Source organism: Pristis pectinata, chromosome 11 (assembly GCF_009764475.1).
Source record: "Pristis pectinata isolate sPriPec2 chromosome 11, sPriPec2.1.pri, whole genome shotgun sequence".
Classification (NCBI taxonomy): Eukaryota; Metazoa; Chordata; class Chondrichthyes; order Rhinopristiformes; family Pristidae; genus Pristis; species Pristis pectinata.
In genome coordinates, this window is record NC_067415.1 from 6,309,288 (window position 1) to 6,328,850 (window position 19,563).

General features: G+C 47.6%; 1 protein-coding gene across 4 annotated transcripts in view; it reads right to left on the reverse strand.

The window, feature by feature from the left end:
* Positions 1-19,563, reverse strand: part of gdpd4a (glycerophosphodiester phosphodiesterase domain containing 4a) — an 84,095-nt gene that overhangs the window by 51,444 nt on the left and 13,088 nt on the right. For all 4 annotated transcript variants that reach the window (XR_007957123.1, XM_052025730.1, XM_052025729.1 and 1 more), the window contains exons 2-3: positions 5,197-5,402; positions 2,269-2,372 (exon numbers count right to left, since the gene is read on the reverse strand). Coding sequence is in view for 3 of the 4 variants with exons in the window: in XM_052025730.1 (XP_051881690.1) it covers positions 2,269-2,372; positions 5,197-5,379 (287 nt within the window). In the remaining variant the exon portion in view is untranslated. The remainder of the gene's footprint in view (positions 1-2,268; positions 2,373-5,196; positions 5,403-19,563) is intronic.

Genomic DNA, 19,563 nt, shown 5'->3' on the forward strand with positions numbered 1-19,563 from the left:
GATCTGGGTGTCATTGGCAAAGGCCAACATTTATTGCCCGTCACTAATTGCCCTTGGGAAGGTGGGGTGAGCCACCTTCTTGAACCACTGCAGTCCTGCTGGTGAAGGCGCCCCTGCGGTGCTGTTGGGGTGGGAGTTCCGAGGTTCGGACCTGGTGATATATTTCCAAGCAGGGCTCCCAGGGGAACCTGCAAATGGTGGTGTCTTCATGCAACCTGCTGCCCTCGTGCATCTCGGTGGGACAGGGCTGCAGGTTTGGGAAGTGCCGGAGTTGCCTGGGTGAGTAACTGCAGTGCATTTTGAAGGTGGCGCACAGTCCAGTGCCGGTGGTGGAGGGACTATGGTGGATGGATGCAAATCAAGATGGCCGCTTTGTCCTGGATGGCGTTGAGCTTTTTGAGAGTTTTTGGCACTGTATTCATCCAGGTAACATGGAACAGCACAGCACAGGAACAGACCCTTCAGCCCATCATGTCTGTGCCAACCATGATGCCAATTTAAACTGCACACTTCCCTGCACACGGTCTATATCCATCAATTCCCTGCCTCTTTGTAAATCTGCATAAACACCTCTTAAACATTATTATATCTGCTTCCACTCTTACCCTGACAGCATGTTTCAGGCACCTACCACTCTGCGTAAAATAAAAACTTGCCCTGTAAATCTCCTTTAAACTTTCCCCCTCTCACCTTCAAGCTATACCCTCTAGTATTTGACATTTCCACATTGAGACAAACAGTCTATCTACCTTGTCTGTGCCTCTAGTGTAGCGGTTAGCGTAACGCTATTACAGCGCCAGCAACCCGGGTCCAATTCCTGCCACTGTCTGTAAGGAACCTGTACGTTCTCCCCGTGTCTGCGTGGGTTTCCTCCAGGTGCCCCGGTTTCCTCCCACATTCCAAAAGATGTACGGGTTAGGAAGTTGTGGGCACGCTATGTTCACGCTGGAAGTGTGGCGACACTTGCGGGCTGCCCCCAGAACATTCTACACATAAAGATGTATTTCACTGTGTGTTTCGATGTACACGTGACTAATAAAGATATCTTATCATAACTTTATAAACTTCCATCAGGTCACCCCCTCAGCCTCCAAAGCTCCAGAGAAAACAATCCAAGTTTGTCCAACCTCTCCTTATAGCTCATACCCTCTAATCCAGGCAGCACCCTGGTGAACCTCTTCTGCACCCTCTCCAAAGCCTCCACATCCTTCCTGTAATGGGGCAACCAGAACTGCACACAAGGTGGAGAGTTGTTTCATCACATTCCTAACTTATGCCTTTATGCTTTTACCTCGATGTGGCCCTTGCACCTTATTGTCTACCTGCACTGCACTTTCTCTGTAACACTATATTGCGCATCCTGTTATTGCTTTTCCCTTTGTACTACCTCGATGTACTTATGTTTGGAATGATCTGTCTGGATAGCGTGCAATACTAAGTTTTTCACTGTATCTCAGTACATGTGACAATAATGAACCAATTACCAATTAATAATTCCAATTACAACTCCATCCACAAGCAAACCCAAATTGCCAGATTCACTATGCGTCAAGCACCCAACACTTTGTTATTGGTGACTGCAGCCATATAAATACTGCGACTACAAAAGCAGGTCAGAGGCTGAGCATCCTGTGCCAAATGGCACCTGACATGCAAGGCCTTTCCATCATCTGCAAGCACAAGTGTGATGGAACACTCTCCACTTGCCTGGATGAGCGCAGCTTCAACAACACTCAGGAAACTCGACACTACACAGGACATAACAGCCCACTTGACAGGCACCCCATCCACAACTACTCACTCCCTCCACCACAGTGGCAGCAGTGTGTACCATCTACAGGATGTACTGAAGCAACTCAGCAAGGCTCCTCAGACAGCACCTTCCAAACCCACCACCTCTACCGGCTAGAAGGACAAGGGCAGCAAAAGCCCGGGGAACACCGAACACCCCCCCCCGGAAGTTGCCCTCCAAGCCACACACCATCCTGACTTGGAAAGAACATCGCAGTTTCTTCACCGTCACTGGGTCTTAGTCCTGGAACTCCCTCCCCAACAGCAGTGCGGGAGCACCTTCATCAGGAGGTTCAAGAAGGTGGCTCACCCCCCACTCAAGGACAATTAGAGATGAAAAATAAATGTCCGCATTTATTGACAGATCCTGAAAAAGAAATAAAGCCATGTAGCTCCATTGCGGTGCCAGAGAAGCCAATGCAGGTAGGGATTTATAGCTGTGGGAGACAAACTGGCCTTTGGGTGCCATGGACTCACCAATCAAAGTCATTGTAATCGTTCCTTGCTTCACTCCAGAAGTAAAGGAGGACAAATGCCAGGCCAAAGGTCAACACCAGGATTCCAAAGCAGAATAATTCAAACTGGTGGCAGAGGGAGCAACAAAGGAAGGAAGTTAGAAGGCAAAGAACACTTCTCCTCGGAAGCAGGCTGCTCGGCCCATCCTGCCTGTGCTACCCAACAAAGATTTCTGTTGCCAGGATGTTCTACAGGATGTTGGAGGCTGTACTTGGGAGTCTGGTGGCCACCCTGCTATAGGAAAGATGCCACTGAGCTGGAAAGAGTGCAGAAAATATCTATGAGGGTGTTGTCAGGATCAAGGGGCTAGGGAAAGGTTGGGCAGGCTAGGACTTTTATGCAGGAGAATGAAGGGTGATCTTATAGAGGTGTAATGGATAGGAAAGGTTTAGAAGGTTTGGAGGGATTATGGACCAAACGCAAGCAAATTGGACTATCTTGGGTGGAGAGGGGGATCTTATAGAGGTGTATAAAATCATGAGGGGCATAGATAGGGTGAATGCACAAAGTCTTTTTCCCAGGATTGGGGAATCAAGAACTAGAGGGCATAGGTTTAAGGTGAGGTGGCAGAGAGTTAATAGGAACCTGAGGGGCAACTTTTTCACCAGAGGGTGGTCTATATAAGGAATGAGCTGCCAGAAGAAGTGGTTGAGGCAGGTACGTTAACAACATTTAAAAGGCACTTGGACAGGCACATGGATAGAAAAGGTTTAGAGGGATATGGGCCAAACGCGGGCAAATGGGGCTATCATAGATGGGCATCTTGGTCGGCATGGACCAGTTGGGCTGAAGGCCCTGTTTCCATGCTGTATGACTGTATAATCCCAAATCCCTTTCCTTTCTCCCTAATGCCCCTGCAAGTATTTCCAGGTGAACTATACATCAGGTTCCCTCCAGTAAGGATGGTCACAGGGTGGTAAGGATAATGGAGTTCCATTGAAAGATCTGGACCTCAAATCCTTGGATCTCACCACAGCTACAGCCAGTCTGGACTGAGCTCAACAGTGGAAGAGAGGCGTTGGAGGAAGAGGGGGAGAGCGTATCAAAGATCACAGGATGAGATGAAAAGGGATCCTCAGTGGAGCAGTGATCATTGGATCCAAAAGAAATTTTTTAACCACTGATGAACAATTACCAAGGCTACAATGTGCTCAGGCAGTGATGAGGCAGCACAGTGGCGGAGCTATTAGAACCACTGCTTCACAGTGCCAGAGACCCGGGTTCAATCCTGACCTCGGGTGCTGTCTATGTGGAGTGTGTACGTTCTCCCTGTGACTGCGTGGGTTCTCCCTCTGGGTGCTCCAGTTTCCTCCCACATCCCAAAGACATGTGGGTCAGTAGGCTAATTGGCCGCTGTAAATTGCCCCCAGTGTGTGGGTGGGCAGTAGAATTGGGGAGAGTTAAAGAGTACATGGGGGGGGGAGGGAATGGCGTTAATGTAGGGTTAGTGTAAATGGGTGGTTGATGATCAGTGCAGATTCGATGGGCCGAATGGCCTGTTTCTGTACTATATCTCTCTCTGAACGTGTGAATCGTTTTAGAGCATCGGAACAGGAGGAGGTCATTTAACCACTCAAACCCTTTTGTTAAATCCATTCTTCGGGATCTGGGGAGCAGTGAGAAAGCCAGCATTTATTGTCCCATCCCTAATTGCCCCTTGAACTTGCTACCCATTTTAGAAGACATTTTAGACCCCATTTTTGAATCTGAGTCACAATTTGCTCAGAATGGAGCAAGAACAGTAGATTTCCTCCCTGAAGCAGGCAGCTTTACACAACGATCTGGCTTTGTGGTATTCCTTACTGATAAGTTTGTTTTTGTTAAGCTTTTAAATTGTTAACGGGAAATGAATTCCACAGTGGCTGTTCCGGGATTTGAACTCATTTCTCTGGATTGCTGGTCTGGTAATTTAATTGTTACACCACCGCTGCACCCTAGCCCGTCAATCAGTGAGATCATGGCCAATTTCAGACCTATCTCCATATACACACTGTTGTCCCACATTCCTCAATATCCCTGATTAACTGAACTGATCGAGGATGTTGCCAGGACTGAGCTACAGGGAGAGGTTGGCCAGGCTGGGTCTTTATTCCTTGGAACATAGGGAAATGAGGGGCAACCTTAAAGAAATGTTGAAAATTATGAGAAGCACAAATAAGGTGGACGGTAAGTCTTTTGTCCAGAGAGGGGGAGTCCAAAACTAGAGGGAATAGGTTTAGGGTGAGAGGGGAAAGACTTAAAAGGGAACCGAGGGGCAACTTTTTCACGTAGAGGGTGGTGAGTATATGGAACGAGCTCCCAGAGGAAGTGGTTGAGGCAGGTACAATGGTATCATTTAAGAAGCACTTGGATAGGTACGTGGAGGGGCGGGGCTTGGAGGGATATGGGCCGAACGCAGGAAATTGGGACAAGCTGGGTGGGCACTGTGGTGGGCATGGACTGGTTGGGCCGAAGGGCCTGTATCCGTGCTGTATTGCTTTATGACTCCATGATCACACAACATTAGCAATTGTCACAACATCAATTGTCCTTTGCAGAAGAATATTCTAACATCCTCTGTAACTAAATAATTCTGGAGCCAAATCTTTGTATCCACAATGAAAAATCCTTTTGATCCACCTGGAAATCACATCTGCCTAACCAGAGTTTTATACAGCTGCAACATGACTTCCTGACTCTTATACTCAATGCCCCAACCAATGAAGGCAAGCATGGCATACACCTTTCTTACCACCAAGACAGATTCTTGACCTTCTCATCTACTCTTGTCCCCTTCCTCACTTCCCAGAACCAAGCCGTGGAGTCAAGAAGACTGGGACGGGAACAGGCCATCTCCCAATTGGGCCACCAGGTTCCCTGATCCACAATGACAGAATGGTGAACCCTTACCTTGCTGCAGCAGAACTCTCCGGGGAGGACCCTGCTGCGTTGGTAGCGTCTCCATTGGCATCCATAAAGTCCGGCCAGGCAAGACAGGAAGGGCTGGGACTCATAGCGTTGAAGCAAGCGCCTGCGGACCACCTGCAGCCTCCCCAGTTTGACCTTGGTGAGCTGGATTGGAATGCTGCCCATCGGTGGGTCAGACCCCACTCCCTCTGAAACAGGACAAGGGCAGAGAATAGCATTGGTTTCCTTCCCACCTCACTGCAGTTCAAAGTCAACTCAGTGCAACTACAGCGCTCCAGGATGTTCGAGGGTAGGGGCGGTACTGAGGGAGATTCACACTGTGGGAGGGGCGGTACTGAAGGGCGGTCCCCGGTGGAGGTCTCTCTATGCGGGAGTCCTCCCGCTGTACATCGGGGACCTGGGGTGGAGGGTGTTGCACCAGGCCGTGCCGTGCAACCGATTTTTGAGCCGGTTCACCGACACCCCGGCCGCCTGTCAGTTCTGCGGCCGGGAGGAGACGGTGTACCACGCGTACGCGGAGTGCGAGAGGTTGCAGCCCCTCTTTGAGTATCTGCGGGGGCTGCTGCTGAAGTTCTGGTTGCACTTCAGCCCGGCGCTGTTGGTTTACGGGCACCTGGTGCGGCGCGGGGAGGGGCGCGCGGCGGATCTCCTGGTGGGTGTCCTGCTGGGCCTGATAAAGCTGGCCATCCACGGGACGCGGCGGCAGGCGGCTGAGGGTACCGGCAGGTCGGCCTGCCTGCCCGTCTTCCACACTTACGTGCGCGCACGGGTGCATTTAGAGAGGGAGCACGCGGTTTCCGCGGGCACCCTAGCTGAGTTCTGAGCTCGGTGGGCCCCTCAGGGGATCGCATGTGTCGTGGACGGTACGAACGCGATTCTTATTTGAAGTGTCGCGTGTCACGTTGACGAGTGTAGCGTCACGTGTGTGTTTCGTTAGTATTAGTTTGCATTCTCTACCGTAGTATGTCATTGCGTAGTTTCTTCTTTTCTGTATTAGATGTAGTGTATTGACACTGGTTGTCTTTTGTAGTGCTTTTAGTGAATAAATGTTATTATTAAAAAAGAGGGGCGATACTGAGAGAGGGTCACATTGTGGGAGGGGCAGTACTGAGGGAGGGTCACACTGTGGGAGGGGCAGTACTGAGGGAGTGCTGCACTGTTGAAGTTCCAAGGATGAAGTATTGTTGTGGAGGGAGTACACTTTCAGAGGGGCAGTTGTGAGGGAGTGCCACATTGAGGGCCTACACCAGCCACCCCTGCATTTTAGCCGTTGGTGTTATGGAAATTCACCCTTACAGAACTCACAAATCTCCACCCTAAAAATTTGAGACACAGAATAAAATTCACTGTCACGGAATTTATGCGACAAAAAAGTAAATAAATAAACGATATTTTTTCAACTCGCATGTTTGACGCATGCACGGATGACACAGCTTCACGTTACAGGGAGCAGCAACACAGGCCATTTTTCTACAAATGCAACCCCAGTTTAACGCAGGGGTCACCTGTACGAATGAAGAGCTGGGATAGCAGAGTCGAAGGGCCAAATGGTCTCTTCGTACTTCTATTCCTTATGTTCCAATGTAGAGCGCAGCAGTAAGCCAGGTCCATGAGAGAGCAAGGAATGGGCGTAGATGCTAATTGGATTGGATAGTGTAACTTAAGTAGGTGGAGACTCCTGTGGAACACAGGAAGTAATACAGACCTGTTGGGCTGTTGGAGGGTACTGGCATCAGTTTATTCTTGTCACATTTACTGAGATATAGTTAAAAAACTTTTGTTTGCATCCAGACAAATCATTCCATACATTCCATCAGTAAGGATAGGTGCCTCCAGCACGATTATTCTCAACACTGGTGCCCCACAAGGCTGCATCCTCAGCACTCTGTTCTACTCCCTACACACTCATGACTGAGTGGCCAGATTCTTCTCTAACTCCATCTACAAGTTTGCAGATGATACCACCGTAGTGGGCCGTATCTCAAATAACAATGAGTCAGAGTACAGGAAGGAGATAGAGAGCTTAGTGACATGGTGCCATGACAACAACATGGGAATGGAATTGGAATTGGTTTATTATTGTCACATGAACGGAAGTACAGTGAAGAGCTTGTCTTACACACTGTCAATTCATTCCACAGTGCACTGAGGTAGTACAAGGTAAAACAATAACAGAATGCTCTCCCTCAATGTTAACAAAACAAAAGAACTGGTCATTGACTTCAGGAAGAGGGACGGTGCACATGCACCTGTCTACATCAATGGTGCTGAGGTCGAGAGGGTTGAGATCTTCAAGGTCCTAGGAGTGAACATCACCAATAGCCTGTCCTGGTCCAACTACATAGACGCCACGGCCAAGAAAGCTCATCAGCACCTCTACATCGTCAGGAGGCTAAAGAAATTCGGCATGTTCCCTTCAAACCTGACCAATTTTTATTGATGCACCACAGAAAGCATCCTATCTGGATGCATCACGGCCTGGTATGGCAACTGCTCTGCCTGTGACCACAAGAAACTGCAGAGAGTTGTGGACACAGCCCAGCACATCACAGAAACCAGCCTCTCCTCCATGGACTCTGTCTATACCCCTCACTGCCTTGGTAAAGCAGACAATATAATCAAAGTCCCCACCCACCCCGGACTTTCTCTCTTCTCCCCTCTCCCATAGGATAGAAGATACAAAAGCCTGAAAGCACATACCACCAGGCTCAAGGACAGCTTCTATCCCACCGTTATGAGACTATTGAAAAGTTTCCTAGTACGATCAGATGGACTCTTGACCTCACAATCTACCTCGTCATGGCCTTGCATCTTATTGTCTACCTGCACTGCACTCTCTCTGTAACTGTAACATTTTATTCTGCATTCTGTTACTGTTTTATCCTGTACTACCTCAACGCACTTATGTGATGAATTGATCTGAACGAACGGTATGCAAGACAAGTTTTTCACTGTACCTCGGTACATGTGTCAATAATAAACCAATTTATCAATTTACATTGGTACATTGAGGTAGTGAAAAGAAAACAGAAAGTAGAATATAGTGTTACAGTTACAGAGAAAGTGCAGTGCAACAGACAAGTAAAGTGCAAGGGACATGATGAGGTAGATTGGGAGATCAAAGAGTTCATCGTTAGCCTACGAGAGGTCCGTTCAACAGTCTGATAACAGTGAGATGGAAGCTGTCCTTGAGCCTGGTGGTACGTGCTCTCCAGCTTTTGTCTTATGCCCGATGGGAGGGGGTAGAAGATAGAATGACTGGCGTGGGAATGGTCATTGATTATGTTGGCTGCTTTCCCGAGGCAGTTCCGAAGTAACAGTGAGGAAGCAAGTTCTTTTACTCTACTTAACAAAATGATAAGTGTACAAGATGATAAGGGGCATAGATCAAGTGGACAATCAGAGACTTTTTCCCAGGGCGACAATGGCTAACACGAGAGGCCATAATTTTAAGGTGATTGGAGGAAGGTATAAGGGGGACGTCGGGGTTTTTTTAGACAGAGAGTGGTGGATGTGTGGAACGCACTGATGGCAGAGGTTGTGGGGGAAGATACATTAGGGACATTTAAGAGACTCTTAGATAGACACATGAATGATAGAGAAGTGGAGGGCTATGTGGGAGGGAAGGGTTAGATAGATCTTAGAGCAGGATAAAATGTCGGCACAACATTGTGGGCCGAAGGGCCTGTAATGTGCTGTAATGTTCTATGTTCTAACTGTACAAGTTCTTTACCCAGGTCGTGATGAGATACGGCAGGTCAGAGCAAAGTTCAGGCGAACAGAGTAAGATAAGAAGAACTTCCTTCTCCCAGGAGAGAGTGAATCTTTGGAACTCTCTTCCCAGGAGAGCTGCAGAGACTCACTCACTGAGTATGTTCAAGACAGAGATCGAGAGACTTTTGGACATTAGGGGAATCGAGGGATAGGGGGTTAGTGCAGGAAAATGGGGCTGAGGTAAAAGATCATCCATGATCTCATTGAATGGGAAAGCAGGACCGAAGGACCAAATGGCCTCTTCCTGCTTCTATTTCATACATTCCAATGTGACAGTGCAGGAGCAAGCCAGGTCCATGAGGCAGAAAGGAATTGGATTGGATGGTGTAACTAGAGTGGCGGGACTCAGCCAGTTCCATCATGGGTACAGCTCTCCCCACCATCGAGGACATCTACGAGAGGCGATGTCTCAGGAAGGCAACATCTATCATCAGGGTCCCCACCATCCGGGCCATGCCCTCTTCTCGTTGCTGCCATCAGGCAGGAGGTACAGGAGCCTGAAGAGCCACACCTCAAGGTTCAACAACAGCTTCTTCCCCACTGCCGTCAGGTTCTTGAACCCACCTGATAAACCCCAACACTACCTAGCACTGTATTTCTTTTTCTCCCTCTCAACTTGGACTAGTGTCATTATGTTCATTTTGTCATGGGTAGTTTATGTTAACTTAAGTTTATGTTAACTTATGTTTGTAATGTACTGTGCTGATGCTGCAAAATGTTAATTTTCATGGGGATTTATGCCCAGTGTATGTGTGCTTATGACAATGAACTTGAACTAAAGTGAATGGAGACTGATGTGCAGCACAAGAGCTAGTATTGATCTGTTGGGTCAAATGGCCTCACAGTAAATCCCATCCTACTTTGTGTGTTCCCTGTTCAGATTTACGACCTGCAGAACAATTTGATGAGTACAACATGTACTATTTAAGGACACAGGGCAAATATCCAATTGATTTTTACGAAAGCCATTTACTAAACATGTTCTTAAGTGTACTGCAATCTTTCTCACTGATGGAGATATTAATTTGCAAATTTAACTCGTCTGGCAAAGAGTGACCTGAATAAATCTTAAGCAGTAATTTCTTCAAACGTGTTAATAACATAAATATACAACACTACATTTCACGTTAATCAGGAAGATCAATTTGGGATTAATGTACCTCAGCCGGAGTCACAATACTCAGTGACGTTAGACAATGCTTTGACCTGCCAAAGCTACAGAGTTTAAACTACATGCAACACGAGGAACTAGAAGAAATCTTGCACTTCAAACAGATCTGAGGTCAAGGTTTAATTTTCATGTCGGAATAGAGGAGAAGGAGACCATTCAGCCCCTCAACCCTCTCCTAGCATTCAATATCATGGCTGGTCCATAACTCAGCTCCATCACTTGTTATGAATAGAGTCATACAACACAGAAACAGGCCCTTCAGCCCAACCAGTCCATGCCGACCAAGATGCCCATCTAAGCTAGTCCCTTCTGCCCGCACTTGGCCCACCTTTCCTATCCAGCATCAGGCTTAGCAACACTGATTTATATGACGTGAACTTTGCTGCTTTGCCCATGTACCCGTCCAAGTGCCTTTTAAATGCTGTTATTGCACCACTTCCTCTGGCAGCTCATTCCACATATGGACCACCCTCTGGGTGAAAAAGTTGCCCCTCAGGTTCCTATTCCCTCTCACCTTAAACCTATTCCCTCTAGTTCTTGATTCCCCAACCCTGGGAAAAAGACTGAGTGGATTCACCCTATCTATGCCCCTCATAATATTATACACCTCCATTAGATCGCCCCTCATATATTATACACCTCCATTAGATCGCCCCTCATTCTCCTGCACTCCAACGTAAAAAGTCCCAACCTGCTCGATCTCTCTCCATAACTCAGTCCCTCCAGTGCCGGCAACATCCTCATAGATCTCCTCTGCACTCTTTCCAGCTTACTGACCAGACAGGAACAGGCTTATCCACACTGGTGCTTACAGTTGACATGAACTTCTCCTCGCTCCACCCTTTGCTCCTGCTCTCTCTTGTGGGGTTTGCTTCCCCCTGAATCACTGCTCTACACCCCTTTACAATGAGGGGTTGAAGGGGTCTGCACAAGGACAAGGATTCCGAGCACAAGGATGTTTCTCCTGAATTCCTTATTGGGTGAGTTAGTGAAGGTCTTGTATTTAGAGCTCTCATAGAGTTCTACGTCACAGCCGGAAACATCTCCTCCACTTCTATCCAATCAAATCCTTGCTCCCTCTTAAAGATGTCCACCTTCCTCCAGAAAAAATTCCGCAGCCTGTTCAGTCCTTCCTTGGATGAACTCAAAAGACCTCATGGATTTGTCTACAGGGGAGTCTTCCTGGTGTCCTGAGCAACCAATAACGAACAAGCACAGCTACAGTGGAACGAATGACCTCTTTCATTGCTGGAAGACTATCAGCATTTATCCCTTTGGCAGAATTAGATGCAAAAATAAGCAGACTAGGAGCAAATTCATCTCAATGCTGCTTTGAAGGAATTTGCTTCGCGACATCTTGCCGTGCTTTTCCAACAGAGATTTTATTTCAAGCATCTCTCATTCACTCCAAAAGCCTGGCAAGTTTTGAGGAAGTATTAAATAACTGTAAATAGATTCATTCTGTCACTGCAGATTTCAGGATGGAATTTGAGACCTGCAAAAATAGACCCTTGACTTTGAAGCAAAGAGCCCCACTAATCCCACAGCACCGCAACTAAATCAATGCTGGTAATTAAACAAACTTGCAAAAACGAAAGCTAGACAAAAATACCTGTGCATTTAAATGGTGTAAACAACTGCGTGTCAATAACTTGCTCTAAACACTGGGGTTGCAATGGGAGAGGTGAAAATGAGGGGGGCAGAGCAGAAGAGGATGAGGGGGGAGCTGATGGAGGTAAACAAAATTATGAGGGACATCGATAGGGTGTAGACAGCATAATCTTTTCCCCAGTGCAGAGATAGCCTGTAACCAGAGGGCACAGGTTGAAGGTAAGGACCAAAAGGCTTTGAAGGGATACAACATGGAACAGTACAGCACAGGAACAGGCCCTTCAGCCCACAATGTTGTGCCCAACTAATTAAATTAGTAATCAAATGCCCAAAAAAACTAATCCCTTCTGCCTACGTAATCTCCATATCCTTCCATTTCCTGCACATTCATGTGCCCATCTCAGAGCCTCTTGAACACCCCTATCATATTGTATCCACCACCACCCCAGAGATATAAGGAAGAATTCTTTCACCCAGAGAATCAGAATCACATTTATTACCACTGATTGAAATTTGTTTTGTGGCTGCAGTACAGTGCAAAGACATAAAATTACTATAAATTACAAAAATAAAGAAATAGTGCAAAAAAAAGAGGAATAATGAGGTATGTTCATGGGTTCATGAACCATTCAGAAATCTGATGGCGGAGGGGAAGAAGCTGTTTCTGAATCATTGAGTGTGGGTCTTCAGGCTCCTGTACCTCCTCCCCGGCAGTAGTAATGAGAAGAGGGCATGTCCCAGGTGGTGAGGGTCCTTAGTGATGGATGCTGCCTTCTTGAGGCACCGCCTCTTGAAGATGTCCTCGATGGTGGGGAGTGTGGTGCCCGTGATGGAGTTGGCTGAGTCTACAACCCTCTGCAGCCTCTTGCGATCTTGTGTGTTGGAGCCTCCATACCAGGCGGTGATGCAACCAGTCAGAATGCTCTCCGCCGTACATCTGTAGAAATTTGTAAGAGTCTTTGGTGACAGACCAAATCTCCTCAAACTCCTAACGAAGTAGAGCCACTGGAGTGCCTTCTTCGTGATTGCATCAATGTGTTGTTCCCAGGATAGATCCTCCGAGATGTTGATGCCCAGGAACTTGAAGCTGCTCACCCTTTCCACTGCTGACCCCTCAATGAGGACTGGTGTGTGTTCTCCCGACTTCCCCTTCCTGAGGGTGTTTGGAATCTGGAACGCTCTACCTGGGAGCCACTTTCTTCAGGCAGATACTCTCACAACATTTAAGAAGCATCCAGAAGACGGGCACCTGAGCTGTCAAGAAGTAGAAGGCTGCAGACCAAGTGCAGGTGGGTACATTCATCGCAATCACCAGTGCCAGCAACCAGGGTTTAATCCTGACCTCTGTGTGGAGTTTGCACGTTCTCCCTGTGACTGCGTGGGCTTTCCCAGGAACTCTGGTTTCCTCCCACATCCCAAACACAAGGGGGTTGGTCGGCTAATTGGTCGTCAGCTTAGACAGAGCGCTGTATAAATCTACGCCTACTCTCGACTGGATTTGGAAACCGACGATCAAAGCTGAAATTAGCAGCAGGAAATGACGGAAATTCACCTGAGAAATTAGCAACTGGATGTTTGCCACATAATCAGGCAGCACACCTCCTGCTCCTTTTAAAATCCGGTTTTGGAAGCACGTCCATCCTTAAGCTCAGTCTGGAAGCATTGCGCAGTTTCTCTCATTTGTGGGGGGAGGTTTGAAGATGGCAATTAGATGCGGCTAGCCACGGGTAGATTTGATCTCCCTGCATTACAGCCAACAAACGTCTCCGAGGGGAATTTTACTGTTGACGAGGCAGGCAAGTAAACATTTTCGAGGGATGACATCAGTTTATAAAGAAGGAAATGGAACTGTACACAATGCACATGTAAGTGTACATTGTACTTCCTCCAAACGTCAAGTTTACATTTTCGTAGTAGCTCTCAAGGACAGTAATGTTGCTAAGATTCTTTACAAGGCAACCAACAACAACTTTCATTTATACCTGACCTCTAACGTCATCAGCACTTCACAGAAGCTAAAGAAAACAGAATTCCACATCAAACCACAAGGTGAGAAAGGCAAACAGGGATAATCCTGAAAATTATTGCCTGGTGAGTCTCACGTCAGTGGTGGGGAAGCTATTGGAGAGGATTCTTCGGGATAGGATTTGTGAGCATTTGGAAAGCTATGGCCTAACTAGGGACAGTCAGCATGGCTTTGTGCGGGGCAAGTCGTGTCATGCTAACTTGATTGAGTGAGACGGGACACATTGAGGGTGTCACAATGGCTCAGCTGGTAGAGACGCTGCCTCACAGCGCCAGAGACCCGGGTTCAATCCTGACCTCAGGCGCTGTCTGTGTGGAGTCTGCACGTTCTTCCTGCGACTGTCTGGGTTTCCCCCGGGTGCTCTGGTCTCCTCCCGCATCCAAACTCGGTAGATTAATTGACCGCTGTAAGTCGCCTCTAGTGTGTAGGTGAATCAGAGGAGAACAGTTGAAGGGAAGGCAGTGAGAATAAAAAATGGGATGAAATGCAGGATTATTGTAACTGGGTGGTTAATGGTCAGTGCAAACTCAGTGGGACAAAGGGCCAGTTTCCATGCTGCATCTCTCTATGACTCTATGACAGACGGCCACAGAGAAACAGGTGGGGTCTAAAAGACCATGCATATGCTATCAGGAGAGGCTGGACAAACTTGGGTTCTTTTCTCTGGAGCGGTGGAGGCTGAGGAGAGATCTGTTGGAAGTGTATAAAATTATGAGGGGCATAGATAGGGTGGACAAGAAATATCTTTTTCCCATCATTGAGTGATCCAATACCAGAGGGCATGCACAAGGTGAGAGGGGGTAGGTTCAGAACAGATGCGAGGGATACGTGTTTTACTGAGAGAGTGGTGGATGCCTGGAATGTGTTGCCTGATAGGGTGGTGGAGGCAAACTCATTGGGGGCTTTTAAGAGGGGCTTGGATGGGCACATGAGTGAGAGGAAAATAAAGGGATATGGGCATCCTGTAGGTAGGCAGGAACATATATGTCAGCACAACATGGTGGGCCGAAGGGCCTGTTCTGTGCTTTACTGTTCTATGTTCTATGATAGAACGAGAGGTGGAGAGCAGAGGTTTAGAAATCCAGAGCCCAGGCAAACTGAGAGCACGGCCGGCAGCAGTACAGCGATGAAATGTTTGGGAGGTGTTCTTGAGGCTGGAATCAGAGGAGTGCAGAGATCTCAAAGGTTTGACTGGGTCGGAAAGGGTTACAGAGGAAGGGAGGGGACAAAACCACAAAGGGATTTGGAAGTCGGGGTCGCAATCAAGCACAGGGTGATGGTGCCAGTTTTTGTCACCGGCAGCAGAGATTTAGATTAGAATTTAAAGGTCCACCTCCCTATTCACTTTAGTAGAAATGATTGAAAGACTGATCACAGTGTGGCAACTGCAAGAAATTGCAGAGAGTTGTGGACACAGCTCAGCGCATCACAGAAACCAGCCTCCCCTCCGTGGACTCCGTCTACACTTCCCGCTGCCTTGGGAAAGCAGCCGACATAATCAAAGACCCCTCCCACCCCGGTCATTCTCTCTTCTCCCCACCTCCCATCGGGCAGAAGATACAAAAGCTTGAGAACACGTACCACCAGGCTCAAGGACAGCTTCTATCCCACTGTTATAAGACTCTTGAATGGAATTCTTATACTATGAAGATGAACTCTTGATTCTCAATCTACCTCGTCGTGACCCTTGCACCTTATTGTCTGCCTGCACTGCACTTTCTCTGTAACTGTAACACTATATTCTGCATTCTCTATTGTATTACTTGTGTCTGCGTGGGTTTCCTCCGGGTGCTCCGGTTTCCTCCCACATTCCAAAGACATACAGGTTAGGAAGTTATGGGCATGCTATGTTGGCGCCGGAAGCGTGGCGACACTTGCAGGCTGCCTCCAGCACACTCTACGCAAAAGATGCATGTCACTGTGTGTTTTGATGTACATGTGACTAATAAAGATATCTTATCTTATCTTGTATACAGAATGATCTGTCTGGATGGCACGCAAACAAAAGCTTTTCACTGTATCTCAGTACACGTGACAATAATGAACCAATTACCACAGAAGGCAGACATTCAGCCCATTATGCCTACGTTGATCAACAAAGAGCTAATCTCATCTTCCAGCCCTGGGTCAGGCACCCTGCAGTTTGTGGCTCTTCAAGTTCATGTCCAATTACAGTTTAAATGCGGTGAGAGTTTTTGCCTCCGGTGAATTCCAGCCCCCCCACCATCCTATGGGTGAAAAGATTTTTCCTCATCTCCCCTTTAAACCTCTACTTTAAAAGTTTGACCCCACCTACTAAGGGAAAGAACAGTTTTATCTAGAGTCACGGAGTTATACAGCACAGAAACAGGCCCTTCAGCCCAATTCATCCATGCTGACCAAGGTCCCTATCTGAGCTGGTCCCACTGACCTGCATTTGGCCCACATCCCTCTCAACCTTTCCCATCCATGATCTTGTCCAAATGTCTTTTAAATGTTGTAATTGTACCCGCCTCTACCACTTCCTCTGGCAGCTCGTTCCATATACCCACCACCCTCTGTGTGAAGAAGTTGTCCCTCCGGTCCCCTTTAAACCTTTCCCCTCTCACCTTAAACCTGTGCCCTCTAGTTTTATACTCCCCTACCCTGGGAAATAGACAGTGACCATCCACCTTTTCTATACCCCTCGTGATCTTATACACCTCGAGGTTCTTCAGAAATCTAAATCCTTTATCTTTCAATAGTCCAAAGGTCTTTCACTTGTTTGTTTGCTCTTGTATTGTATAATTACATGGGACTGCCTCTAAATTACAGCAGAATAAAAGGACTATTGGTTTAACCAGTCCATGGGATTTATGTTCTATGTAATTAGTGCCTCTAATCCTAACGTTCTTGGAGATACAAGAGACTGCAGATGCTGGAATCTGGAGCAACAATCTGCTGGAGGAACTCAGCAGGTCGAGCAGCATTTGTGGGGGAAAGAATCTGTGGGTCGAAAACATCAACAATTCCTTTCTGCCTTGCAGATTAGTACTGGTTTTGGTTTATTATTGTCACATGTACTGAGAAACAATGAAAAGCTTTTGTTTTCCGGGCCATCCAGACAGATCATGCCATTCACAATTACATCGAGGTGGTAAAGAGAAAACAGAATGCAGAATAATGAGAACGATTTTAATAAATATAATGAATGGATCTGCTGAAGCCAACTCTCAAAGAGTATGCTGCTCGACCCACTGAGTTCCTCCAGCAGATTGCTGTTCTTTATTCTACCTGTTACAATTTCTTCTGCCTCCTACAACGCACATGGTGGAATCTAATCAAGGGTTTCATGTAGCTTACTCATGGATTAAGGAATACTCAGGAGTAGAGTCTAGATTCTAATTGAGAGCCCAGAGTAATCTATATATAGAATAATGGATACATGGGAGTGAGCTGCAGACAGTAATTTAACTAAAGGGAATAGGTTTAAAGTGAGAGGGGAAAGATTTAAAGGGGATCTGAGGGGTTGTGGCAGGGAAACCAGGGAGGGCGGGGAGGCATGTTTAATTGGTCACAGAATCCTGGTTACGTCCTGCCATCCTTCCTTCAGCTGATGAATCAGTGCTCCTTGATGTTGAATAACACTTGGATGAATCACTGAAAGTAGCTGAGAATGTATCTGGGTGGGGGTTTTCAGTGTCCATCGACAAGTGTGGCTTGACTGAGGTGGCTGTGTCCTGGAAGCCAGACTAGGTCCGCAGCAGGTAGTGAGTGAACCAAGGGAACCACACAGTGTAGCATCAACAACATTCAGAAAGCTCGACACCATACAGGACATAGCAGCCCGCTTGATAGGCACCCCATCCACATCCATTCACTCACTCCACCACCGACACACAGTATAAGATAAGATATCTTTATTAGTCACATGTACATCGAAACACACAGTGAAATGCAGCTTTTGCGTAGAGTGTTCTGGGGGCAGCCCGCAAGTGTCGCCACGCTTCCGGCGCCAACATAGCATGCCCACAACTTCCTAACCAGTACGTCTTTGGAACGCAGGAGGAAACCGGAGCACCCAGAGGAAACCCACGCAGACAGAGGGAGAACCTACAAACTCCTTACAGACAGCGGCCGGAATTGAACCCGGGTCGCTGGCGCTGTAATAGCGTTACGCTAACCGCTACACTACCGGGTAGTAGCAGTTTGTACCATCTACAGGATGCACTGCAGCAACTCACCAAGACTCCTCAGACAGCACCTTCCAAACCCACCACCTCTACCAGCTAGAAGGACAAGGGTTGCAAAAGCACGGGAAACACCACCCCCTTGAAGTTGCCCTCCAAGCCACACACCATCTTGACTTGGAAATATATCGCCGTTCCTTCACCGTCACTGGGTCAAATCCTGGAACTCCCTCCCTAACAGCACTGTGGGTACACCCGCACCTCAAGGACTGCAGTGGTTCAGGAAGGCAGCTCACCACCACCTTCTCAAGGGCAACTAGGGATGGGCAATTAAATGCTGGCTCAACCTGCGAAGCCCACATCCCCTGAATAAATATGTAAATAAACCCTGCATGAACTTGTCCTCACAAGCCAGTTGCATCTGTCAATGAAATCAGAATCAGGTTTATTATCACGAACATACGTCGTGAGATTTGTTATTTTGCGGTAGCAGTACAGTGCAAGACATAAAAATTACTATAAGTTACAAAAATAAGTAAACAGTGCAAATGTGGAATAACGAGGTAGTGTTCATGGGTTCATGGACCGTTCAGAAATCTGATGGCAGAGGGGAAGAAGCTGTTCCTAAAATGTCGGGTGTGGGTCTTCAGGCTCCTGTACCTCCTCCCCACTGGCAGAAGTGATCAGTGCACAGTCCCCTCTTCATACCGAGGACATACGTGTCATGTTGGGCGGCACAACAAAAGTAGGGTAGACTCGGAACAGAAGCACTGGGTACTGGAAATGTGTACCACAACTTGCTACCACCTCCTGGCCCGGAGTATCCCGCACTCCGCCAGAGGATCGACCCCGCTTCAATGAAGAATGCAGAAGCCCAGGCTGGGAACAGCACCAGGCTGTATTGTGGAGGGTCGTGGCTGTCACGTGACAGCACTGCCCCCTACCTGGTCAGAAGACACACCACTGCCAATCAAGGTTTGGCTCCGCCCCACCCATCAGCACACACCTGACCATTGGCCTTTGTAATCGATTAGTCCTTGCTGGCACCGGGCCATTGGTCTTTGTAAATTACCTGGGCTGGACCCCCCAGCCCTCCAGCACTATAAAGAGCGCTACATGTGCTCTGCTCTCTCTCTTTTGTCTTCGAGGGATCACCCTGCTTCACTCCAGGCGGAGTACCGTGGAACGGCACTGGAGAAATCGTTGGTGAGGTGTGCACTGTTAAAGGGTTGGGAGCATTTTAGTTAGTGTCCCCGGTAGCATAGATCCGTGCCTGCACTGAGTCAAGGGGTGGCAGGTATTGTATTGTTTTTCCTTGACTGTATGTACCTAGTTTGGTGTGTGTGTGTGTGTGTGTGTGTGTGTGTGTGTGCCTTACCCTGTTGCGATTTTCCCACGCTCGCAATAAACCGCCCACATGTGTGTGTGTGTTATTCCTGTTACCATTTTCCCTGCTTGTCTTTTGTAAGTAAAGTCTTTTCCTGCCAGACTGTGTTCAGAATCCTTCCCTTCTGAGACCCCGAATCTGTCTCTCAATGCAGGCGCAGCCAAAAATAAGGTGTCAGCCTCATGAAGCTGCAACACAAGACCCACACGCGTCGAAGCAGCAAAAAACAGCA